The 27,507-nt window shown below is 45.3% G+C and overlaps 1 protein-coding gene across 4 annotated transcripts in view; it reads left to right on the top strand.

Moving 5' to 3' along the window:
- Positions 1-26,947, top strand: part of bnc2 (basonuclin 2) — a 153,927-nt gene extending 126,980 nt beyond the window's left edge. For 3 of the 4 annotated variants that reach the window (XM_053858279.1, XM_053858277.1, XM_053858278.1), the window contains 2 exons: positions 15,831-18,193; positions 22,862-26,947. In XM_053858279.1, coding sequence (XP_053714254.1) covers positions 15,831-18,193; positions 22,862-23,672 — 3,174 coding nt within the window. In that variant the 3' untranslated portion in view covers positions 23,673-26,947. Of the gene's footprint in view, positions 1-15,830; positions 18,194-22,046; positions 22,121-22,861 lie in introns of all 4 variants that reach the window. The other variant, XM_053858280.1, reaches the window with a different exon arrangement.
- Positions 26,948-27,507: the final 560 nt, after the last annotated feature.

Genomic DNA, 27,507 nt, shown 5'->3' with positions numbered 1-27,507 from the left:
GTTTTATGAGGCAGGATGACCTGTCGGGCAGGTGTGAGGCGGTAATAACTGCACAACCTGCTCTGAACTCTCAGACTAGTTAGTCTGGCATCATTTCACCTCAGACATGAGTCGAAGGGCCGACAGGGTGGACGGGTCGTAAATGCATTTCGAAAAGGGCACCTGTCCCACACCGCCCACTTTTAGCTACTAGTTCACGAACGCTGAATCGATGAATAAACGTCTCGAAAATGACTCGGGTTGGAGCCAGAAGTTCTTTCGGCGAGTTGAAAGCGCGTCGGCTGCGATTAATACGAGCATTCACCGCAAGGTTAAAGATGTTTTCAGTTTGTTTGTTTGTTTTCATTCCCAGGCCTGCCAATAAACAATCAGTGCATTAAGTGGCGCACAAATGGGATCAATTCATTCAGTTTTGTGCAGATGAGTGCAGAAAACGAGGCGTGAAGCCGCCGCTCTCCGCGTTTGGAGGGGCTAATTAGGACCCGGTTACAGGCCGTCTCAGCGTGGGGCTCCTCTGATTGTTTATTAGAATTTCACTAAGGTGAAGCAGGGCGAGGAAGAGAGAAAGAAAGAGGGGACTAATAGTAGTAATAAATGAATAAATGGATACCGAGCAGATGCACGTACACACACGCAGCAGAGCTCAACGCCAGCCCCTGGGCCTCCGACAGAAAAAGAGCTCTTGTAAAAGTGGGGGGAAAACAGAATTTCTACCAGCGCGCTGCATATGTTTGGCTTGGTTCTGTTAAAGACGCTCTTATTAAAGGGGTAAGTGGCTGAGAGCAGGGACCACCGAGTGAGCACGGCTGTCACTGGCACACTGGATCAGCGCCTCCGGCGTAAACAGGATATGATATGGAGTCACCGAAGTTGTGGACCCGACTCTCAGTGACACATCAGTTCCAGGCATTTTGCTTTCATCGCGTCATTCTTGGGTTTCACAGATGCTTGGCAAACAAGAACGAGAAGTCAGTTTCCCCTAAAAGTTCTTAAAAAATAGCGGGAGCAGAGTCTTCTTGTCCCCCCAACGAGTCAGGAGGCACCAAACTGCTGGCACACTCACACCTGGTGGTCATGTTTGAAAACGACGTCCCACTGTATACAGCAGGATGCCTGTATTTTGAACAGCAATTCTGCTGTGGAAACGCTTCCAAAAACATGGTTAAACCTTGATTTACTACCTGAATTGTTTTTGTCAAGATGACATCGTCCTGCAAGAATGTTATTGATGCTTTTATTAAATGAACTCTGGAAGGGTCTGAAGGGGGGGGGAACAGTGAGACTGGCTCCAGGGTGACCGGGTCACTGGCTCCGTTTGTGAAGTCGGTCATGATGAAAAAATCATGTCGATGCCAATGCATTTCACTAGAACCTTCAAAAGTGAGACTTGTGAATGGAAGAGACACAGTCCAACACATATAGGGCCATGCCAGTAACAGACTATTAGCCTTTCCTGAGTGTGAGTTTCTCTCATCTCCTGGATCTGAGGCTCCGAGCCAACCGACAGTTTAGTGCTAGGCACAGCCTTATCACATCCCAAGTGCACAGACACACACACACACACACACAATGACATTCTTCTACGCCTGTGCATGTGAAACCACCTCTTTGCAAGACCCACACACGCAATGATCTGCTCTGTGTATAAACAAAGATAAGAGAAGGAACGTTCAGCGCAAGGCCCCGAGAGGTACCAAGCTATTACTGGGAGACCACAGTCGCGTGGCAGGGTGTGTACGTCTTGTTTTGTCCGTGTCATGCAGTTCAGGTCCAGGTTTGTTTAGGTTATGCTTGTTTGTCTGCAGACTGTTCAGTGCAGCGAGGTGTCTCACCTCCTCTCCCACTTCCTGACAGCGTCTTCGCCAACTTTACAGCACTCAGATGTGACAATGCCATGGGAGCAGACCGCTTAGCAATGTGTTGAAGCCACTGACAATTCGACAACGACTCCACCAGCACCCAGGTCTCACTTCCAGCTCCGACATCGCACCTTCGGGGGGCCTCATTAGGAAGGGGGTGCGCCGCCTTGAACTTGATCCCTGACAAAAATCCAGCCGACTTAGGTGACAACATACAAAGCGTTTTCCCACTTTTGGGAAGCTGACAAAACTAATTACTATGGTAAAAAAAAAAATGGGGCTCAGTCCCAGATCAAGTCGCCTTAGCGCTGTGAGCTGCTCACGCCGACTCCCTCAGGAAAGACACTTGGCTGGATTCTCCCGGTTTGCCAGGTTCCTTATTCTCGTCACGGAACAGTTTCGCCGCATCCCAGTAAAACCAAACTCCTCAGCAAGATGACCTCATCAGCCCCTTCGAACAAAGCGGGAGTCAGTTTTCCTCTGCTGTTATCAGAACGTCCAGCACCGCCACCTTCTCCCTTTATGGGAATGTTTTCGCTAATCTTGCTACCGGCCTCAGCTTTTTAAGTTGAAACAGGTGCCGTGCTTATAATGCAATCTAGCATTAGTGAGAGCACCTCGGCCCGCACTCTTCAGAGGCCGTGTTTTCTTAGCAGATTCCTTTCTTGGCCGCGAGGCCTGTGCCTTGGGCATATGGGGACTCAAGTCGTAGCAGCTTTTCTTTTTTTCAGGATGATTTACTGAGTGGCTGGGACATTCAACATGACCTCCAGCGCAGACTGATACGGTGCTTTGACTGAAACCATGGAATCATTCATTTTATTTATTAAATTATGGATTTAAAGTCTCTTGATTTCAAAACAGGCTGCAGTGAATCCCAGTATTTTTGAGAACAGAACCAAGATGAGAGACTTTCTTTGGCCCCATAAACTTACATGCACGCATGTGTTTTATAATGTTTGTTGTGTTTTATATAAATGACTGCTAAAGTGGCGACATGCAAGGTGCAAAAACGAAGAAACAGTCTATAATAATAATGATACGCAGATTAAACCATTTTCTGATTTCTTATTTTGATATAAAAACTATATGAAAAATAAAAATGTTGTCAGCATTTTTCGGCCCATGAGTAAAATAACTCAAAAACGGATGAATAGATTTTGTTTATATTCTCAGGAAGTGTTGATAATGTGACAAGGAAGGATTACATTGTCATGACGCTCAAGAAGACCATAAGGATTCATAAATCCTCGCAGGGATCCATCAACTCCGTAAAGAGAGAGCAGCAGCTAAAAAAAAAAGGGGCCGCGTTCCAAACCTGAACAATCGCAGTCATTTACAAACAAAGCTCTTTCATTCTCTATCTGATGCACAACATCCCCTGCAGTTTTGGCTCGTCCCTTCATCTTCAACCTTCTCACACGCTCACACACATCAGTCCAGTGATTTACAGTCATATACTCCTGTGCGTGTTCATGCTCGTGTGTGCGCGCGCATGTTCACATGTGCGCCTTGGGAACCGGGCAGCGGCCACATCAAATACACTAAAACAGCACTCCTGTGAGACATTACCCCATCCATTCTCTTTCCCCCGTAGTGTTCCAGTTGGGGAAAGGAGTCAACATTTCAAAACCTAAAAAAAATTAATAAATAAAAGGAGAGGCAGACTACATCTGGCACAATGTCTGTACTTATAGTTTCCAAGTATGTGTCTGGGGAGTAGATCTGGTGGGACGGGGTCTGTGTCGGCTTGGAAGCAGTAGAAACGGATGTCACGCTGGAAATTTATACGGTGCGGTTCAGGGAGCAACGGCTGTAAATTGACAAGTGATGCTTGTGAGCAACGTTACCCGTCTGTTTCCCTTTCTAATCTTCCCTTTTTTTTCCTGCTCATCTTTTCTACTCCGAGCGTGGCCATTGTGTCTTACATCTGTGCTAGCCTGAAGCATTATTATTAACGGGTGAGAGATAGAAAAATAAGCCAGGAGACTGGAGAGGTAGATCCACCAGGACATGTGGGGGAGTGCGTTTCTTGTGCGGCGAAATTTTGGCACAGAAAAGCGACAGACAAGAAAAATGTGCAGCAAATGTTCATCTCAAAAACTTGTTTCAATAAAAACAACTATCTGCTCGGGTGAGTCTCAAATAGTAAAATTCACAGGCCTGCATTTAAAGTTCTTCAGGGGGGATAAAATACTGAGGAAAAAAAACATAATATTTATAAATAATAAAAGGACTTATATTTGAATGAGTAATTTACGGAAGAAGGGCAACCAAGTAGTCTCTCTACATACAGTCCCTGAATGACTGGTGTTTCCTGCAGTATCCCCTCAATAGTTAGCAACCCAAAAAGATGACTTTTTATTGATATTAATTTTAAAATGATAACTATTTTATACATTGATGTGAGTAGGTGTGTCCATGTCTCTACCCCCGAGTAGCTGGGATAGGCGATGGCCCACCACGACCCCATTAAGGAACTAAGCGAAAGATAATGAAACATAGATTTATATCTCCACTTCAAGTTTGACCAAACCTTGAACACACCAGGGTGTGTGCTTGCGTTTATCTATAATGAATGTACAGACAAGCATACGTAAGTATCTGTGCAACGGTCTGATCGAATCGTTCTACTGTATAAATGTCTCTAATGGCAGCACTCTTTTTAATAATGCAGGACCCTTTTACTCCGTCGCTCTCGTCCCAGCGGAGGTTTGAAATGACACATGAGCCACACGTGTCACCGTGACACAGACTGAAAAGGGAGGCGAGGTAAAACACCACAGGACTGGGATACGAAGCTGTAAAACAAAGGCAGGAAATCGGATCTGGACGAGAAGGATTCAGTGTCATCCCTCTGACAGCAAGTGCATGAGGGAGCAAAGAAAATAAATATCTCCTCTACTGAACTACATGGCAATGTAGAAAAAACATTTTAATCTGTGTGTAACTTGTTAACACTAGGGAATCAATTATGGAACGTCAGATTTAAACGTGACTCCAGAAATGGCAGGCTTCAGTCGCTTGGCAAAGAAATGAAGTAACATCTGCCGTGGTGTTTCTTCTTCCTCCAGCGCGTGGATTGAGAACAGACAGCTTTGTGGCACCTCGGCATTACACCTTTGCTCACTTTTTATTCGCGTTTTGTTTTCCCAAACATGCAGTCACATCTGGGGCTTCCCAGGGAAGCGGCGCACAAGCGGGTCGAAGAATCACCAGAGTGATGAGAGCGGACTTGTCGTGCACATGTGTGATGTGTCACTGGGCCAGTCATCAGCGAGGGCGCCTCCAGGCTGCTGCCCCTTCAGGGTGACAACGTGATAATACGGCTGCATTATACTGTAACACCAGCGCGCCCTGCTACGTGTCACTTACTCGAACCTGTCTCTTCTCATATGTGCACCCTCCTTTTTTCGCCCATTAACCCCAGCTCGGATTGCCTCCGGGATCGCGGGCGCTAATTAGCGCGGGGAAATATGTCTACAACGCAAGTGCGGTGTGCAAACACTCAGGATGTGCCGCTGTTAGCAGAGGCTGCTGAAGCCGTATGAGCGAGCATGAAAGGCCCGTCTGCCGCTGCGTTTCATCCGCGTTCTGGATGTGTTGGCAACCGCAGGGTTAATCCCAGCAGATGACAGTGAGGAAGGCAGTTTGTTCCTTCCACACTGACAGCTTTCATCCAGGAAACTGTTCACTTTTAGATTTAGAATCGCGAACTCAAAACGTTCCCCAACTTCGACGTCGAAGGGAAACAATTAGATCTTCTTAGGAGGCGAGACATCCCAATGATCTTCTCCAAACCTCATACTTTGTCTTGAATAGAATTTAAAATCCATTGTCTCATTGAAATTTCAAACAAAAAACACAGATGAAGTTTCCTTATTTACTGCAGATCATGTTGGAGAGCTCTTCAATGATCCGTCACTTCGGTGGACAGCATGAGGAATGACTTCAGTTACAGCTCAGACCTCTGTCTTCTGAGGAATTTTAGTTCGTGCGCAGCTATTTGATAACTGATCCAGGATCTGCTAAGTATTTTCATACGAAAGTGTTAAGGTAGTGATGGACAAACATTTATCTGGACTCACATGGAGCACATTTATAGCAATAGTTACATGAGAATCAGGGTTTTTTCTTACTTACTTTTACTTTTTTTTTTTACTTACTTTTTGACAACAAACCACTATTTTTGAGTTGTGAGAAGTAAGTCTGTCTCTAATCCGCAGTATGTCCTCACATGAGTTCCGTGAGACCTCAGTCATTCTTTTGCGATTTTTCCGTGAAAAACACATAAAACCATCATGTTCGTATCCACCTCCATGATGTGTTATGTGTTATCTGCTTGTTTCCACTTTGTTTAAATGCATTTGATCAGGCGAGATTTCATCTTTCTCTCATTTAAGCTGTGGCCATGCGCCACACTTATTAGCATGTGGTGAAAACTCTGAGGTTGTACAGCATACAAAACACGCAGTCTGCCTGGAAAAGTATTAAAATAGTTAGAGTATAAGGTCTGACATCTGAGTTACCTGCCGTAAACCCTAAAACAAGTGCTTGACTAAATAGAAATGTATATTGTAAGTGAATGGATTGGACAGTATATTCAATAGACCTCTCCTCTTCTAATGAAGTTTCACCCTTGGTGCGCTCTGAATAGATACAGGACTGGTCACATGACGAATTAGAACCTCAAACCGAGACCTCTCACATCACTGACATCTCCACACACATCCATTCAGAAGCCCGCTTGACTCCCAGGAGCAATTTTTCGGAATCTAAAAAAAGAGGCAGTTTTGTTTTTTCTGTATCACACGCTGTTGGGAACAGACGGCGACTTGTTAAGACAGTTGTACAGCATATTGCCATTTGTACCTGGACTGGACCTCGGGAGAACCGGAGATGGAATAAAGAGGGACAGTAAGATGTGTAAGGGAGGTGGGGGGGGGGCTGGAAAGGCAACCAGCAGGCGGACATGCTCAGCGAAAGACAGAGTATTTAAGAGCACTTGAGTGCCAGCGTAGATGTAGTCACTTCTCCCAATGGGACGAAACCAGGCCCCTCAGCACCAATGCATGATTTCTCACTTTGGCAAGCAGCACTCTGCAGTCCCCCTCTCTGCCGCTCTCTGGCTGTGACTGCACGCTTCACCAACTCCATCGCTCCCTTCCATTCACTCCAACTCCAAAAGAGAGTGCGCACGCACACACACACACACACACTCACACGCGCACGCAATTTGACCCATTTGCCCCCCTGCCATGGCTAGTAAATAATTCCATTGTGAGGACCATTAGCAGCATCTCAAGGGTTAAGAGGGGAGATATACAGACAGTCAAATGGGCGATTAGACAATAAGAAGATGAAATGTCTGCTATTGTTTAGTTGCCTTTTCTATCACAGAGCTCACATTAGCTCCGCGGCTAATTCATACGCTTAATGACCTTGTATTTGCTCAGCTTCTTCTCCAGAGTCTACCTGACATGGAAATGAAGACATTTACAGGACGTTCAGTGGCACGCACATGTGAAGGGATGCAATCTGTGTCCTTCAGAGCAGAGGCAAAATCCATGATTCAAAATATCGAACAAAAAATTTCCCCACTGCGCGACGAATAAATCTAATTCGCTCTCACTTCACCCAGGAGGTTGGGCATAGGTCCGGCAGTCTAGGGATCGTACTTCAAAACCAGGGAAAGGTGGGCAAGATCTTCTTTGGGTCAAACCAGTTGGCTTTCCTGAAAGTGGAGCAGTTCCACTTCGGCCCTCTGACGATGACCAAGGATCCTTACCCTGTCGATACTTGTTTGTAGTGATGTGTTGGTGAGGCTTCATGAAACAGTGTCCTGATTTCCAGAGGCCACCAGATGGCTCTGTCTGTTTGGACAAATTTGATGAAACCAACAGTCATTTCTAAACCAAAAGTAGTACCTTGTGGCCTCTGAAACTGTCTCAACAACACTGCAATACTGTTTCATGATACCTCATCTATACATCGCTACTTGTTAGCTGTGTCATCTCAATCTTGAGGCCACATGTGAGGGCAGAAAATAAATGGCCACTTTAGCTCAGCTCTTACTCCCGGGGCTTGTACCAACAAACTGCGAACAAGGCTGAGCTTTATAAGGAGACTTGTGTCCTCGACACGGCGACAAAAAGACGCCTCAACCACTCGCCCATTGCAGGACATTCCTGTGCCAGAGTTGAATTCTTCTGGCTTGTTGATCTGAAAATAAACATGCCCGAACACTCAGCACCTCCACAATAACTGAATGGGCTTTACAGTCGAATCAAGATGCCTCCTGGTGAGGTGTTTCCCTTTGGAGCAATCGGTCTTCCAGTGTGTTGTTTTCTCCACAATAGTTTTGACTACCTCCAACTTCACACTGCGCCTCAGTCTGGCCAATCACATGGGACAATGAGGACTGGCTGGAGAGAACGTGTGCTGGACTGCGTCCTCGCAACATCCTTATCTACATGACTGGTGTGTGGTTTGAGCGCAAATGTTTATTCACCAGGGCATAAAAAGTTACTTCTTTACCAGCTGTGGATTTTTTTTTTTGCTTTTATTTACTATTAAAGATTTCTTTTTAATGATTCTTTCTTCTCTGAAGATGCACTTGTTTTGTGCTACAACATGCCAATGTACAGTAGTTATACGTCCCATGAATTATTAAAGCCGTGTGTGCATAGCTGAGGGCGAGATGGAGTGGGTGTGAAAAATCACTGATCAATACATGGAGTTCACTGCTAACCTGATTCCTAATTACGCCCCCGACTGACCACACACTCACCTCCTCTCCCACCGTTTTTTTGTTTTCCTCCATTCCAGCGCCATCCCACTCGTCCTCTGTCAGGCGCTTTGGCGTACTCACAGGGCAAGTACACCCGTACAAAACAAAATCAATGCGTCCTCACATTAACACGTAGCATGCTAGGTGGACGGACTTCAGACCTTTAACCCCAGCACCTCTTGCCCCCCCCCACCATGTTGATCAATAGACAGAGGAAAGCATAAGCAGCTCACCATGCTTTCTCACTTCTTTTTACTGAGCGTTTTCACAATGCTGTCTTTTTCTTCTCAGTGGAACATTTATTTCCCACAGCGCCGTAGCAACCCCCGGCGCCTCGATGCCCCCATCTCATCTGCAGGCCACAGTGAGACCCAGTTAAAGCCTATTACTGTGACCAGCCTCCTCCACCAGACTAACAAGATGCAGACACAAACTTGGACATTAGCTAATCTATACTTATTACATCTGGGTTCCACTCCCAGTCCTGTAATTCATATGGAGAGACGTATTAGCGCGACGTATTAAGCTCGCAACAGGTCTACAAGGTGAGAGGCTGCACTGACACTAAATTGACTTAGAGCCTCGCGGGACAGTGCACGGCATGGCGGCAGGCGAGCTCAGTCTGCCTGTATTGAGTTTCTGTGATGGCTGTTTAGCTTGTAGTCCTCCACATGGCAGAAGGGGGCGGCTGGCTGGTGCTTTTGCTCATTTTGTTTACTGACAGGAACCCTGCGGACCACAAGGTTAGTGTGATCAATAAAATTGCACTGCACGGGACTGTCAGGCCAGTCAGACGCAAACACGGCGGGATTGCATTACACATGGACCCGGAACATCTTCAATGACGTGAGGATCATTGTTAATGCAATGATACACAGTTTACCGGGTCTTTTGAATGCATTACCAATAAACTTCGGCACCACAGTGTCACTTATGCTCCTCAAGGTGTTGTATCGTCATATTGATAATATGTGTTCATTTAAACGGCTATTTTTCGCTAACAGAAAGTTTAGTTTTTAGTGACCATTTTTTTAGTCATTTCCACCAGTACTGTAGTTTTACTGTACTTACTGGTCCGACTTGTACTGTGTATGTAAAAATACCTAATAATAACATTAATAATTTCACATGGTGTTAAATGTCACTTCACAGTGACCGATGCGACCAAGGAGTAAACACTACGTTACGGCCGTGATGTGCCTCCACCGAACAAGAAGGTCTTTCTCCACGCCAGAAATCTCACGAGATCACACGGGATTACGCACCACAACAGGAAAACACAACACGTATCATAGAAATGGATGTTTTTAAATGGAGAATCCTGATAGAAACATCATAATAACCAAATGACAGGAACATTATCACAACATGTATGTACAGCTGGGACGCCTAAAGGGGCGGTGAAAGCAGTTGCAGTTAAGTTTTGAAGCAAACACATGCCAAAATCCCCCCCTTAGCAATCTAGCTCCCTTTCGTAACAGTAAACACAATTTTAAAAAATACATTTCCCTTGAAAATGGGACTTCTAGTCTTGTTCAAACTATTATTATTTTCTTCATAATGAGACTTACAGTCCGAAAAATGCGGTATACAGCCAACACGTGCATCATGTTTTTGCCTGGCAGTGATGTACCTGAGCCTCCAGGTTGCTATTTATCCTCCCCTGAATAAATAGAGCACTTCCTGTGTCACCGAGGCCAAACCCGGACATTGTGCGGCCCCACTGAACCGCACGGCCTGCCAGGGGTTTGCCGCCGGGTCAGAGAGTTGACGTTTATTAAAGGAAGCCGCGTGGAGAGCTACTGGGAGTTGACAGTCCTCTTGTCACGTTGTACTCCCGAATTCACTAACCTGCGCGCGACACACCTCTCTCTGTTTCCAACAGTAAAAGAAACAATGAAGCTGTTAAGCTCAGAACGACCCTCTGAGGACCCACTACTGTAAGAATAAGATTTCTGTGACACGTGTCATTCTAACACGCTAATCTTTCAACCATTCTAAATAGCTATTATTTTTTCCAAGTACATCATAGGAAATATCAATTTCAAAAATGGCTGCTGGGGCCCAATTCTTTTCTCGTCGGAATCAGACAGTTCTAAAGAGATTAAATCAATATTTGTGGGCCCCGGGGGGAACGTGGAGTTTAGTGGACTGAGAGGAACCATGAAATGTATGAAAGGAAGATTTTGAGTGAAAAGGATTGTGTGTTAAAGACCAGATGTTGCGCGGATGGATCAAACATCTGCTGGATCTGCAAGGCTTCAATGGTCTTGGATGACCCCATGCCTGCACCTTTCCCAATATACGGCCCGCTCTTGTTCTCCACTGTCTGTCCTCATAAAGACCCCGGCTTGTTTCAAATCAACTGCACGCTGATTTTGGATTATTTTAGTATCCGAGCTCATTATTGCCGATAGTGTGTTTTCGCTCTTATCCAGGGAAGATAGTTCTGTTATTGTTCTTAATTCAGTGTTTTGATGGTCTAGAGCTTTTCTTGGTGTATAGGTTTCAGCGTATGAAGGCAGCACCAGATGGTAATGGTGTTTATTTTTGCAGTAAGCGATCACCCTTTTTTGAACACGTAACACTGGACAGGCTCAGGGACCTGAAACTGTGGCCCTGGAGACCCCGGCACCACTTCCTGCTGTACCCACATGATCACAGGAACACATTCACGTTCTCTCTCACACACACTCACGCATAAATGCACACATAAACATTAACATCCTCTGGGCTGCTGGCGATGTAAGACGTCGGGCCACAGGGATGGATGTGTTCTGGCACAGTGGCTGGGCTGGTGTAAATTACACTGCAGCCACACTGGCACCCTCCACCCCGAAGATGAATGAGCCAACTGACACGCCAGGCACCGGTCCCTCCGACTATTTTAGTGATTTCACAAAATGCCCCGCGACTCTGGCTGTCTTTATTTGGGCATTAAGATTAGACTGGCGCCTGTCTATACGTGTGAGAGTGCCCACGACTTGTCCAGGTGTCAAGACCCCCTTCCAAGGTGGAAGGCACAGTATAGTGTTGCATCACTTCACATTTAAAAGCCCACCCGTAATGTTTTGGGACATATCTGCGCCTGAAACAGTTGAAAATATACACAAAAAAATGAAGACAAGCTGTACTTTCTCCATTCCAAAACAGTTTAAAATGCACTTTCACTTTCTGTTTTCAACAATGGCAGGATTTAGGGTAGACACCTATTTGGGCTGCTCCAACCGTTGTGGCCGCTTTGCCAGCGTGTGAGTCGAGCACACACTGAAAACCTGTTTGGTAAAGTAGTGTGCTGGAAGGACAGCACCTGAGAGAGGAGCAGCAGTTAATGGTCTTACATCTTCCTGGCAGCATGTCAATAATGGCTCTGATCACATTAAGTAAAGAGTCCATTAGCTTATTCTCTTTGCTCCGTTGCAAAAGAGTAGAACTCCGATGCAGCTCGTGTTGGCTTGAGCGCTACCTTGGTCCAAACCCAAAAGCCAGCGATTTGAGTTTCATAAGAAACAACACGTTACACCTTAAAAACAGGAATTGCAAATGGGTTTAAGACGGAAATCAGCCGGAGACTCGGACACTTGAAGACACGGTGCGAACACGCAATTCCGTGGCCAAATTGTGAGCATATGTTCATTTGCCGTTGCCGCGGCGGCCTCCAGTCAAAATAGCCATGAAGACAAAGGAGATGTGGCGTAGAATCCAGTTGTCAGCCTCTCGTCTGCATCCAACACACACCAGCGGACAGACAGCGCGAGCCTCCACCGCCTCACTGCTCTGCGTTGGGCCTGGAGGGAGTGCAGCAGCCCCCACATCTGTCTCCCAGTCCCGCGACAGACCTGACTGGTGCTTTCAGACCCAGCAGATCACACGAATCATCCTCAATTAATACGAACCATCAGGCGTTCCCTTACGGCTGTTACCGCTCCACCCCACTTCACTGAGACCTTCCCCTCCAGCTCTGGGCCGGGTCCGCCGGGGGTTAAGCACTGACCAAGTTCCATTGATTTGAGACGACCGCGTATGTTCAGCGACAGGACGTTGAGAAGGACGGAAGTCAGCTGTAGATGTTCTGTGGAGAATCTGTGGATTGCAACTCTGAAAATGGCTTCCATATGTGGATCTGTTCGATCTAGAATATTCCACAAGTTAAAAGTGTTTAAAATGAACAATGTGGTTTGGGAAAATAAAGAGTTGTGTGAGGTTGAGGATGCTCAAACGTCACTGGCTACAACAGTCTCTCAGAGGAAGATAATAATTATTGCATTCATAAAGTCATAAATGGAGAGTGACCTTATATTTAGTCATCCATATTTTAGCACTTTGTAATGGGTCAAGATCATTTTAACCGGTTACGTAAGACTCCTACTTCTACTATAAAACCGTTGAAGCTTCTAATCCGACAGCCACTCATTTAAAACAGCACAAATCAAGTTGCTTTTTGCCCATTTTCCTCAATCGGAATAGAATAAACACGACAGTTATAGAGTGAAATGACTAGGATTTTCACGTCAGGTGAGGAGATCACTGTAAATCAATAAAAGTTGCCGCTGAGCTAAACGCTGTATATATTCCCCACAAACAAAGCCGACGCAGGAGCTGCTAGGTCACCAAAAGAGTCAAAATCTTTTGATGTGCAAAGCATGAAAACAGCATTTACCCTGATCACAGAGTGCAAATTTCAACCTCTGTGATACTTACAAATGTCCTCCACCCACGTCTGGACAACGCGAGTGATTTCCCACTGGTCCATCACAGAAGAAAAAGTGGAGCTAGTTGCTCACATATCACCTCTGACCTGCTACTACAGAGCCAATGGGGGAACAGTAGGCACCTTGGGAGCTCTTGCCCTCAGATGTGATGGCTTCAGGCAATGGGCTTTGCATGAACCCTTCCCCTGTGGCACTGCTCGCCACTAGATCCTCTGCATTATTCATAAAGCTTGTGATGGGGTGGGGAGAGAAACAGAATATGGAAAAGGAAGAGGCATGGTTCAAGACCTTCTCAGATCACAAGGAACTTCTGCTTAACCTCCCTTGAAGTGGCGAACACAGGGATACAGCAGTTTTTTTAAGGAACTGGATCTGAAAGCAGGACTGGAGATCAATGGGGATTCCCCTGAGAGTTGCAAGAGATCACTTTCACTGCATGGTGATTGTTGGATCAATGTGGTTCCCATGGTTCACTTTGCCATTGTGAGAACCGATCCTCCCGACTGCAAGTGATACAGCCTTTTTTTATTATTTTAATAGCCTTATGTTTATATGAAGCCTTTGAAGCTGTCAACAAAAGCTGCGACGTGAGGCAGGAGAAACCTGTCCGATGGCGTTTCATTTGTTTTGAAGCCCACTCCAGTCGCCTGTCTAATAGGTGATCATTACCGCGAACGTACGTGTTAAGGTGTTAATTGCAGAAGCGAAAAAAAAAAAAGCGTTTGACCAATAATACCTCCCCACACACACCCCGCTAATTGCATAATTACCTGATTTGTTTTGCTCGACAGTTGCGCCGAGGCCCTTGACAAGGCCATCAGTCGCTCATCGTCATTGTCAGCAGTTTTTACCGCCGAACCGCCGCCACACACCCACTGAAGTTCTTACGGGAAGCGACGGAGGATGGAAAAGGCCATGAATTAAGAGCGTAGCAGCAGCTGGGAGATGAATAAATATGCCGTAGCCAGGTGAATTCTGCGAGGCCTAGCAGATAAAGCGCGCCTGTCCACCGGATAAAGTGGCTACGCCATTGTCTCTTTGCTGTAATTATTGTATAATAGTCATTAACCCGGCAAACAGAGGTTTAGCTGTATTGTTTAAAGGACTCCTGGATGCATAATGACAGCCTAATATGTCATAGCACTGGGGGAGATGGGGGAGGGAAGGATTAATGAGACTTTACGGGAGGGAGTGAACAAGAAGAGGTGGGGCACGCTTGGAAAATATAGGGGGAAGAGGGCCACATTAAGCTAATTGGAAGATGAGTGCCTACTTGTAAAAGCCTGTCTAATGGCATATTTGTTCCCCTTACAGCATCGCAAGGCTAATGCAAGCCAATGAACTCGTGAAATACCGTGTAGAAAGAACTTCAAGGTCTGGATTGGCATGTACGGTGCTGCATGGCAAACTTGCCGACGGAATAAAGTGCGTGTATATTGCTGCTATAAATGTTGTTGGGAGGAATTTGCAACTGTAGAGCAGCGATAGTTGAACAACGTTCATCTGCGGACCAGTTCTGTCCACACACCAGCAGTTAGAATACCTCTTGACATGTTTAAACTCGAAAGAACCCTAATTCCGGCGCAAAAACTCTTCAAAATACAAAATTATTTAATCATTCACTTTCTAATTTGCTTTCATTTTGGTTTCAATGAAATGAAATTGAAGTACTAATGCCCCGGCGGAACAGCGGTATGAAATAATAGTGCCCGGGATAGAATCCCAGTCATACCTTCAGGCTAAAAACTCAAGAGCGCACACAGAATAAAAGTATAAAATGTTTTTTAATGTATATTTAACAGCGAATGCCCCAGTGACTATTGATGTTTCGTCTTAGAAGAACCTACTTCTCCAGCATATATCTGAGGGCATACGAAAAGCCTCACACTTTCATTTTTCTGTTTTCTTCTTTCTTCTTCAGTCTCCCCCCCTTCTCCCTTTCGATGTCTCTCTTTAAACATTTATCTTGTGTTTTCTCCTCACACACCCTTTGTGCGATGTGATGTTGATTTTACAGCTTTTACTCACAAGAGTAAAAGTGTTTCTTTCATGGACGCCAGCAGCAACCATAAAGTGGAACCATTTCACAGCCACTAATTGTCATCGCTCAGGCTACTCCCTTGTCATTTGATGCCCCGGGACCCCACTAACTTGAATATGAAATATAATCTCTCTTAGTGCAGTCTGTCGTCTGAAACTGGAATAGTTTTTTCCTCAAATAAATGTAACCTTTTCCCCTAAATTACGTCAATGAAGTCACGTCACCTGCACCGAAATCTCTTCCTACATGGTTAGTTGACGGCATAACGCCGGAACAAGGCAGCAAATAGTTATAGTTATAATGGAAATACCTAGTTTTAAACACAAAGAAACTCTGCTTTTAATGACTTTGACCCCAACAGATTATGCACAATCAATAACACTTTGCAATTTCTTTTCTTTTTGTCTTCCTTTTACTGGGCGATTTAGGATGCTGCAGGCAAGGTGTTGGACCGCTGGACCATCATGTCCCGGGAAGAAGAGATCATCACCCTGCAGCAGTTCCTACGCTTTGGTGAAACTAAGTCCATCGTGGAGCTGATGGCAATTCAAGAGAAGGAAGGTCAAGCAGTAACAGTTCCCTCCTCCAAGACAGACTCTGGAATAAGGACGTTCATTGAGAGCAACAACAGGACCCGAAGCCCAGGGATCCTGGCACATATGGAAAACAGTAGCCCGTCGAGCATTCATCATTTTGAGAATATACCAAACAGTCTTGCCTTCTTGTTGCCATTCCAGTACATAAACCCTGTCTCAGCCCCCATGCTTGGCCTGCCCCCCAACGGCCTGCCCATGGAACAGTCGTCTCTTCGGCTCAGGGAACCCAACTTGCCAAACCAGGTTGAACAGGTGGAGACAAGCGAGTCAGAAGTGTCTCTTTCCCCTTTCCGAACTGGCCAGAGCCCCAGCCGCGGCACACTTGGCTCCTTAAACAACATCGAACCTAAATCAGAGGCCAGTAACAGGGCGTCTCCCGTTTCACCGTCTCCTTCCGCTCATGGCCAAGAGGGACAGCAGCAGACGCAGCACCAACAACAGAGTCAGCAGTCCCAAAGTCTATCTCAGCAGAACAACAGCTTAAGTGACCACCAAGTGCATCAACACTTCATAAAGGAAGAGCAGTCGAAAACCATCACCCACCCATCTTTTTCGTCAAAGATGCATCGCATGCGTCGCATGGGAGCGACCTCGCGTAAGGGGCGGGTGTGTTGCAACTCTTGTGGAAAGACATTTTATGATAAAGGCACACTAAAGATACATTATAATGCTGTACACTTGAAAATTAAGCACCGTTGCACCATTGAAGGCTGCAACATGGTTTTCAGTTCATTACGCAGTCGCAACCGCCACAGCGCCAATCCTAATCCGCGGTTGCACATGCCTATGTTGCGAAATAACCGTGACAAAGACCTCATCCGTGCAACGTCGACCTCTGGCACGCCGGTCATCTCAAGCACCAAGAACAGCGGCTTCACTCTCACCAGCCCTGGACGGCCTCCTCTGGGTTTCACCACTCCCCCAGTCGACACAATGCTTCAGTCACCTCTGCAAAGCCCCTTAGTTTTCCCCTCCCTAAAGTCAGTGCAGCCAGTCCAACCAGTGCCTCCATTCTATCGCACACTGCTGTCCCCTGCAGACCTCGTCAGTCCTCCAGTGTCGCTGCCCACCAGTCCCATTTTGCCCACCACAACAAACAGTACATCTCTGATGGACCAGCAACAACAGATGTTGGCAGCCGTGGCTTCCCATAACAACGCTCACGTGTCCGACGCCGGACTCATGGCTCACCGCTTATCTAACGCTAGTGCCAATCACGAACCCTCCATTGATCCCGCCCCCAAGAAGAAGCCTCGTAAATCCAGCATGCCAGTAAAGATCGAAAAGGAAGTCATTGACGTGGCAGATGAATTTGACGACAAGGAGGAGGACGACGATGACAGCATTCACCGGAATTCCCATCACCACTCGTTGCTTCTTCACAACAACATTAAAATCAACGGCAGTTGTAACGGCAACAACACTGGCAATGGTACAGGGAACCACAGCGGAGGTAGTGGGCCGCAGTCTCCTTCCCAGGATGAGATGAGTCCCAGCATAGGCCTCAGAGGTATGATGCGGCAGAGTGAAGACGAATGCCGGGAAGGCACTGGTAGCGAGAGCCGGGGTAACCTCCGAGGCTCAAGTGACCAGCAATGCATGGATAGCTTCACATCAGAGGACCAGGACCACGAACGAGACTTTGAAAATGAGTCCGAAACATCCGATTCCAAGATGTTTTACCGTGACGAAATGATGGAGGTGGAGGATCAGCACAAGCATGGCAGGGGGGATAGAACTCTGGACAAGGAGCACGAGGACGAGGCGGACGAGGAAAGCAACATGCGGAAGGAAATGGAAAGGAAAGACCATTCCTCACCCTCCCCGCATCAGCCCCCCATCAAGATCAAGGAAGAACTCAATGATCCCACTTATGACATGTTCTGCATGAGCCAATACGGCCTCTACAACGGAGGGATAGCGGCAGCCGCCGCAGCGAGCATGGCGGCTCTGCATGAGAGTTTCATCTCCTCAATGGGCTACGGTGCGAGTCCTCCCAAATTCCCTTCTTCCCATTCGCCAGACGAAGACCCATGCTCGAGTCCAGACCCTAAAATCTGCTACGTTTGTAAAAAGAGCTTCAAGAGCTCCTATAGCATGAAACTGCACTACAAGAATGTCCACCTGAAAGAGATGCATGTGTGCACTGTGGCTGGTTGCAACGCTGCTTTCCCATCCAGGCGGAGTCGAGACAGGTCAGTGCCTCAGTTTGACAATGTTATTGCCAGTCATAGGTGGGTTCAGTATCGAAGAATATGGCATGACAGAACCCACAAACACAACAGAATTTAGTCACATATATATATATATATATATATATATATATATATATATATATATATATATATATATATATATATATATATATATACATATATATATATATGTGGGATAGTTTTAAGAGCCCCTCTAGTCTCCAGTTAAAGTTTTTTGACGTAAGGAAGGCTTGAGGTATATTAGCATTTTTCCACTGGCCTGCGTAACAGCCCACAGGCATTTGTCTTCAGACAGTGGCATCAAACACTTCTGTATCAAAGTCAAGAAAAGAGTCGAGGCGATCACTGGAGCGACAGGAGTATAGAAACAGTGGCCTCCTCAAAGGAAGGCAGCTTAAGAAGGGTTCTGTTACCACTATGCTGTGCAACGTGTTCTTATTATTAATGTTCTGAAGAATGAATTGAAATGAATGTTTTAATTCTCAAACAAAACCTAGAAGTGTTTCAGCTTAGCAGAAAAACTCTTTCTGTAATCACTGTTTTTCACAGACAGACATAGCCCCTTTGGTGTTGAGCAGTGAGCTCACAGACCGCTCTCTTCCTGCTGGCTTCCCGCTACAGTCGTCAATGAAAAATGATCATCTCCTCAGCACAAAAAAACAAAGAAAAGTACCGTATTATTGACCAATTAGAAGCAAGCTCTCAGTCAAAATGATGCCTGCAGCTCATCGTATTACTTGATGGGAGTGAAACAAAAAGCAACACACCAGCGTTTTTGCCCAACCCGCTGGCCGACGTCCCTCACCGGGTTAAATCATTGCATATTTATTGTGCGGAGCGAGCAGCGCCGACAGAAGTGCCGGAGCAGCGTCTTGATTAATGGCTGAGAAGCCTTGTGTACCTTTATAAGCGCCGTGAATCAAAATGTGTTGAGCAGCGGCAGAACCTGTCTCCACTTCTTATCCGCCGCCCCGTGTTTTCGTAAGGACCTTCCCTTCACGACTCTTCTTTGTCCCCGCCGCAACTAGGTGGCCTCCCCTTTTCCACATTCCCTCGCTGCTCGCGGTGTGGTCCCCGCACGGGCCACTGCGAACGGAAAGAGTGAAGGTTAATTATCTTGGAGAGTCTCTTTCCTCCCCTCCCCTGCCTCCTTCCTTTACCCTCGGTCCCCTCACGGCATGTGGGCCCGGCTCTGCAGCGCCACAATTAACTGGCTGTTTGACTTTTTATTATATCATAGGGCCATGCTGTCTGACGGCGGTCGCACTGCTCACAGAGAGAATGCCTTAGCAAAGACACTCTGATGAAAAGAAACAACTGTAATGTTTGTTCAATTATTTATCAGTCAGTGACACTTAAAAAGAATAATCTCAGATTAATAATCCAGTATGCGCTTCATGGCGAGTGTCAAGAAAAATCCAAATCTAAAGTTATTTCTCCCAACAAGAAGACTTATTAAATGTAATGTATTCCCGCGCCCTTTTCTTTCCGATTTAGTGGTAACAACGTTGCAATACAGGCTTCTATAGTGACAGCCGGTGATGAATGCGACCAAGGCTCCCGTCCTCCCACTTAAACCTAAACCTCATAACATACCACTGATGGCACAAAAGACAAAGGACCAGCGGTGTCAGAATAATACCACACAGCCTTCCATCTCATTAGGCGTCATTTAGACAAATTACACACACACACACACACTCAGGATAGATGGCAAGGGCCATCTGAAGAACCTAAAGATGATTAACACCAGGTTGGGCTGGGCAGACTCTTGCTCTTCCTCCTCTGCGCAGTCAAAAATGGGCCCTCTGGAGGCCTCCCCCATCTTTTAGGCAGAGATGAGACTGTCAAATTGTTTTGCCAGCCACATTACTGGCCTACAGGGAGGTGGAGGAAGGGAAGGTGGGGGTGGGATTGTAGACGGAGGACTTGGGTTGGGAGAGATAACGACTGTGCTGAATGGAGGTGGGGAAATGGATGTGTTAGAAGGTGTAAAATTGATAAGTTGAGAGATAAGTGAATTTTGGCCACTGTGACCGTTCATTGCCAGGCTGAAGCCATTATCAACCACTGCAGTTGTTGAGAAGTGTTTCTCAAACACAGAGCCACAATGTCATATTCACCACTCAAATCTGGAATCACATTTACAGATATTTGAGTTGTTACCAACAAAGATAGTCACAAACTCAAGAATCATTGCTGTTCACACATACCGTACCACAAGTGCAGGTGTCACTATGGTTTAATCATTATTAAGTATTGTACAAACCTCAAGACAAATGTATTGTTCAGATAAAGCACAAGTGTAAATTGATATTGCGCAACACCTGAAAGAGAGCACAAGCCCACCATCTAGTTTAGATTTGTAGAATGGGCTTGACTGGATTGACCCCCAAACAAAAATGGGCAAGTAGCAGGGTGAATACCAACCGATCTGCAATACAAATCCAGGAGGAAGACAATTATCGAATGAATTTTTAAATGTAATTATAGTGTTATTATGTGCAGTGAACTGCCTTAGGTAACATCTTTTATTATTTTAAAAAGGTAAAGGTAATGTTTAGCAAAAATAAAGAAAGAAAGAAAGAAACTTCAAGCTGTAGAAAATAATTTGAATCAGCCCCGCTGACTAAATTGTACAATATGAAGCAAGTTTATGGATACAGACTTACTGTATTAATAATTTGTATCATGATGTGCAGCAAGTTTTGGACAGACAAAAGCTCAAGAAGCCAGCTTCCCTTCATTTAGGACCTCGGGCAGACTTGTGAAAAACAGGATTGTAGAACAGCTGAGTCATGAAACACGCTGTGGACTGAATGATGTCACTGTTATATAAACACGTCAGAAAAGGACTTTTTACAGAAATTATTCATGAATAAGTAAAGTAAAAAAATGTGTTAGAAATAACACTAAAGTAAAAGTAATCACTGCTGCATACATCACCCTACATACATAAGACGTGTGCTCTCGCCGTCATCGTTCATTGATGCCATGTCTCCATCTCAGTACAGTTACAGAAGCCAATACTCCATTTGTACCTTCTAAAAAAATCTTCCACATACCTTCAAGCACTCTGTAGCTATTTTGTTTACATGATTTTGTTCCACTTGTCGGGTTTAAGAACTGTCTGTACTATGTTTGATATACTTTTTCCAACTTTTGAGAATTCAGAAGTGTTTACAAGACGATGTGACTGGGTGAATTGTCAAGAGCAAGGCCTCTCAGTTCAGACTAATGACTGCATGATGATAAGCATGTTGTAAATCTGAAGAGAAATCGTGGTTAATCTAGAGCTTATGAGCAGTGAAAAGGTTTTCTTATCGACATGTTGCAAAGGACCTGCCTACCTGAGCATCACCAACAGCATCCCTAAAAAAAAAAAAGGCTTGAGTGAAGCGTTCCGTCTGGGCCCAGTGACATAGCCCCGCGTAACGTGGGTCCGGTGGACGCTGACGTCCTCCTAAACTCTTCAAGTGTCCACACGTGTTTTACCAGGCCGAGGCTCTAAATCACGCCATGTTTTATCCATTAGCTATCAACACATGGGAGTGGGGTCCACTATCAAAGGACAAAGAAGAACAAAGGATTTACAGTCTTTTGATTGAAGCGCTCCAGTATGGGCGTAGTATATTCCCAGGTTTTCGCACTCACATAATACTAGCAGGACACACACACACACACGCAGAGAGAGAGAGACAGTGACAGCCAAAGCCGATCGATTTGCCACGCTCCCGCTCCTGAATGCTGACGATGCTCGAGTGGACGGGCTCCTGATTGCCTTGTTCACAGAAAAGGGTCCCTGAAATGAATGTATTTTTACCTCTTGCAGGACAATGTCGGATAGGGAAGTAAATAATTAAAGGAAAGGGACCCTTTTTGACTGCATCAACCCTGCCACTGCTGGTAAGCTCTACTATCCATTGTGACTCCATGTATCCTGTGCAGGATGTTGTTTGATCTACTGAACACACATGTGCTTCCCTGCATGGATACCCCCCTTCAACATGTGTGGGTGCTTGATTCCTGTCATGACTCGGACAAAACTTAGTGGCCCCTGTGTGTGTTATGTCCAGAGGCTCGTGATATTTGCTGTGTTTTAAAGCTCCATTCCCCCCTTGCATCTCTCAGCATGGCTTTGCATACTAACTTAAAGCTCGCTGAACTCGCCCGGCATGGCGCTTGCTACAGTGCACACCAGTGTCGCTTTGTGTTGCTGGGAAAACGCCCGTCATTATTAATTCCAGAGCTACATAAAGACACACTCATTAAGCCGCGTCTGATAGGGAACGACTCTGATAATGCTGTCTAGTGCTAATATGCTATCCAATTCCCCTCGATTATTACATTACCACAGCTCGAATCAATTGATAAACTACTATTCAATACGGGAGACTATTTAATTGAGTCAGAGTCTATTGAATTTGAGGGCCAAGCAGCGCAGACTTGCTGACAGCGGTAAACTCAGGCGGGAAGCGTCAGGGCGACTGTTACCTTGGTGGGCTTTTCTGAGGAGAGCTTTGAGGATAACTGCCTGAGTAACAGTCCAGCTGTGGTCATGTTCGCAATGTTTTCGAGCAAAAAATAGTCATCGAGACGAATGAACAGAGTTGCATTGGACTGACCGTAAGTGTTTCCCTTCAACAGGCACAGCTCCAACATTAACCTGCACCGCAAACTGCTGACCAAAGAGCTGGACGACATCGTCTTGGACCCCCAACTAACTCCCCTTCCCAAGGACCTACGGGCGGAGGTGCTGGCTAAGATCTACGCTGGTCATCACATTGGCTTGGAGCCTATGGCAGGCATGGACCTCAGAGGCCACAGATTTGGACCAGCGAGTCTGAACCACAACTATTCTCCCTCGCGCCATGATTTTTTCCACCACCCTCTCCACCATGACCTTAAGAACTACCACACCAACGGCTTCTCCGGCGGCCAGCAAGACGACTACATGGTGCTGGACTTAAGCACTGCGTCAAGTGTACAATCCAGTGGCAGTATCCACTCCTCACACGAGTCCGACGAGGGCAGCGATGAAGGGATCCTATTGGAGGACCTGGACGAGGAAGGAGAGGAGGACGAGGAGGACGGCAACAGTGAGGGGGAGGACCACTTGCAGAACGGCGGGGGGGAGGCAGCAGGGAAACACCTGGAGGAGAGGGGAGAAATGAGAGGACAAGGTGACGGGTTGGACACGTCCTCCTCATTATTCCTCCTCTCATCCACAGGTGGCAGTAACGGGGGAAGCAGCGGGATCTTGTGCAACATCTGCCACAAAATGTACAGCAACAAAGGGACGCTGCGTGTGCACTACAAGACTGTGCACCTGCGCGAGATGCACAAGTGCAAGATCCCAGGTTGCAACATGGTGTTCAGCTCTGTGCGCAGCCGCAACCGACACTCTCAGAATCCCAACCTTCATAAAAACATGCCCTTTTCCGCTGTAATAGACTGATGAGAGACTGTCCTCGTGTCATTCCCCCAATTCTTTTCATTCCAGGGTCAGCAACTGTCAGCGAAATGCCCATTTCAATATTCTCAAAAAAGAAAAAACAGCCACTGATACTGACTGCTCCTTCTAAGGAAGCACAGGACTTCCCTCGATCATGGAGTGTTATTTATCAAGTTCATCTCCCCACTTCTGTTTTTTTCCATGTGTGTCTCCAAAGAATCGACTCTTTTTTTGTGACTTTGCCTGCAGAAACGATATTGAAAAAAAAAAAAAAAAAAAAAGGAATTCTTCTAGTTGTATTTGTGAAACGATAGCTTTTAAACAAACCCCTTACGAAAAGCATGAAAGCTTCATTTGTAAATAATGTCCCAAGAGGCTTTTGGTGTTAAAGAGTTGTGTTGATGGTTGTTTGCTTTTCTCCCGCTCTTTTACGGTTTTATGTTACAGTCCAGTACAATACTTCCCGCTATAGGCAAGACAGAGGTAGCATCTTATTAGCTTGACTCATTTACGTTAGCTACAAAGTTTAAAAAAGAAAAATGGGTCCTAGAAAAAAAAATATCATGTGACTTGTTTTATCTACTTGTTAGATATCAAAGGTTGCCGGCATGCTCTTTTTTGGCTCCTACACAAATATCATTCTTTGTATTTTTATTGAGTTTTGTCTGTTTTGTTTATGAGCTTTAGTATTCAGTTGTTTTTTTTTTTTTTTTTGCACTTTGCAACTACAAAAGGGGACGTGTAATATTACTGAGAGGATTTTGGTGATTTTGGGGGGGGGTCATTAATTGCTTCGGTGCCAAGGAAAGTGAGGAAAGTACCTTCGACATACAGTATTTGTGCCAGTTTTTTGTTGTGCATGTGCAGATTTTTAAAGCAATACGATACAGGCCTCCATGAACAAATAAAGTTTTAAGAATGCTTGATAAAAGGAAATGTGAATGAAACTGGGACCAAGTGATTTGAGTCAATACCCAATGAGAAAAATGTAGGTATGTACAGTCCAAGAAGCTTTCAGCTGTTCCATAAAAAGAAAGAGACCGTGACACATTCCTGACATCACAAATGTTTGGTCTTTCTCTAGTAATGCTGACAAGATCAATATAAAGTCATATTCTGTGGCGGTTCCATGACATTTCACCACAAAAGGAAACTAGTCCTTCAACTGTGAACAAAAGAATTGTGTATAAATCACACCCTGGAGGATTGACATGATGCACTTGAGTCTTAAATCTTTTGCTGTAATATTTTTTGTTTCCACAACTGTTTTGTTTTTTCATAGCATTTTAAAATGTCCTCCGCTGTCCTGCAGTACCAAAATGTCCACTAGCTGTCCAAAGGAATGGGTATTTATCGGCGAATGTCGTGTCGTTGAAATTTTGTTTTTTGTAAAAAGGAGACTTTACAACGCGAGCAGTTACAAGGAGAACTTATCTTACATAATAGGTGCTGGGCAGGAAAAGCAGTGTTATGTTGTGTGATGAATGTACAGTGTTAAGAAATTACATCAACCGTTTTTTTTTTTTTCCTCCTTTGTAACAATCGTTCTTTGAAGAGCCTCGACAAAGTGACGCACGCAGGTTTCAGTCCTCAAAGACAAGAGTGCAAGACAGGGAGCTGATGGGAAGGTTGCGGAGGTGGATGGCTGACTCGGGAGGAAAGAATGACAGTAAAGATCATTAAAAATGTGCTGCTTCTCCGCTACCTGGAGGCGTCCCTGCCTTTCTTCCCGTCTAATAATTCACTTGTCACTTTGTTACTTTGTTCCGCACAAAGATTGCTGACAGGGCTGTGACGCTGATGGGAGACGGAGAAAGAGCGAGCGTAATTGGAACAATTGGCTAATATGCTAAAGTGATCCATTCAGAGTGCGTCTTCTCAGTCTAATTTAGGTCACTTAAACGCTCTTTGTCGGAGCTCAGACACTTTACATTCGCATTGTCTACATCCCGACACTGCCACGGCACAAAGAGTTCACTGGACGGACACTGTACAGGGAGGAAGAGAGGCAGCACAGGAACCTTTTCCAAGAGGTGCTTTCTAGTTCATTCACTCGTCAGTCTTGTCAATAGAAATCCTGTTTAGGGTCGACGGCCTAACGTTGAATCCAGAAGGACTGTACAGAATAACTCTGGTTGAAGATGGGACGAGAGAGTCGGCCAACCGTAAGCCATTTTAGCATCTGAATTTTGAAGGGAAGTTTGCAGTCAGGTGGCAACTGCTTGTCACAGATGAGGTGCAACTTTCCATTGTTAGTGGATTTCACTGAAGTGACCAAGTAACTTTGGAGTTCTTTGGAAGCCAGGAAATACCAACTTGGAGTATCAAGAGTCAGGAATCCTTCTGCGCTCTCTGTCTTGAGTTGTAGATCTGAGTGAGAGAAGGTGTGCAGCTTAGCTCTATGGAGTGATACAGGACCAGATGGAGACACTGCCCCAGTCTGACTCCATGGATTGGTCCAACAGTAGGAGGGTCACGACCACAACACCAGTAACTGAGAAGCACTCCAGGGTTACGATGCCACCGCCTTAAATAAGAACACCCTCAATATACTTCCTCATAAAATCCAGATCTTCACCATTCCCCAGGAAGACCATAAAAGTATGGACTCAGGTGCATCCTGGAAACTCTACATGACCCATCTTTAATACTTAATTTGAGTCAGCCAAATGTGATCGTGAACCGCATGGGAGGCTTGGGGCGAGAGGTAGATGTGCTAATCCAGGGAGCATCGGGGTGGATTATCGTAAACACAGCACCTGTATATAACTGAACTGGAACCTGTGGATATTAAAGCCTGAAAATAGGGGTGTAACCATTTTACACTGTGCCAATAAAACGTTTCGATTTAAAGGCCGAGCGAGCTTGAGACGCTTTTACTTTGAAAGTTACTCCATTGGTCTTAAATACGCGTGTGTTTCCCGAAACACCGGTCCTCAGTTGCGATGCATGGCAACATTGAACGTGAAACTTGTATCACTTGGGTGTCGAAGTGGTGACTGAAACACCTGATGAACACTGTCTGTTACCTGCACCGGTGTTGTTACCCACCTGCAGACGAACGGTCCTCTTTTACCAAACACTCTGGCTTGTTCCTTCTTTTCATTTGATTTGATTTTTGCCTTTATTGTATTTTGTTTCTGCATCTTATATGTTTATGATTTTTTGCATAAAATGCATAAGGGTTTTGGGATGTAAATGGAATTTTATTCATATTTTGTCCAAATACCTCTTGTAATTTGTATCAGAATTCTTGTACAATTTTTATATTAAAGATTTATCAGTCACTGGTATTTGGTCCTTGTTTTTCTCTTCACATGCTCACTCGCAATACAAATAATAATGGTTTTAGCAAATGTATGTGGGTTATTTGGCTTTTTTACTTAACAGATAAGTGGTTTCCAGTGAAAATTGACTTTCACACATAACTTTGAATTAATAACATCAAGCTGCACACTGTATTTCCTGTGTCTGCTGCTAAGTTTCTACTTACTAAGACTTAGTAAGTACGACACACTCACTGTTGAATTTATACATCACTTACCCGGGAAGCGTCAAGCTTCTCTTTCATCTAGAAATAAGGGCCCAGAATGGGTCTTGTTTCAGCCGACAGATATCAGACAAAGGCTCTCATGACGGCTGTAGTTGTAAGATCTTACAGAGCAACAGACACTGTTGGTCATGGACAGGGCAGAAACGGAACAGCTACAAGCTAAAATCTACCAAGGCTACCTGACCTTGTATCAGAGGAGGAAGGTCACAGGAGAAGATGGAACTTGATTCACCAGTGCGCTAGCTAGAGCTCTGGTGAAGCTTATGTCAAGGGTCTTTTTTATGT

Source organism: Synchiropus splendidus, chromosome 2 (assembly GCF_027744825.2).
Source record: "Synchiropus splendidus isolate RoL2022-P1 chromosome 2, RoL_Sspl_1.0, whole genome shotgun sequence".
Lineage (NCBI taxonomy): Eukaryota > Metazoa > Chordata > Actinopteri > Syngnathiformes > Callionymidae > Synchiropus > Synchiropus splendidus.
The sequence above is the reverse complement of the archived record's forward strand: the minus strand, read 5'-3'. Positions and strand labels throughout refer to the sequence as shown.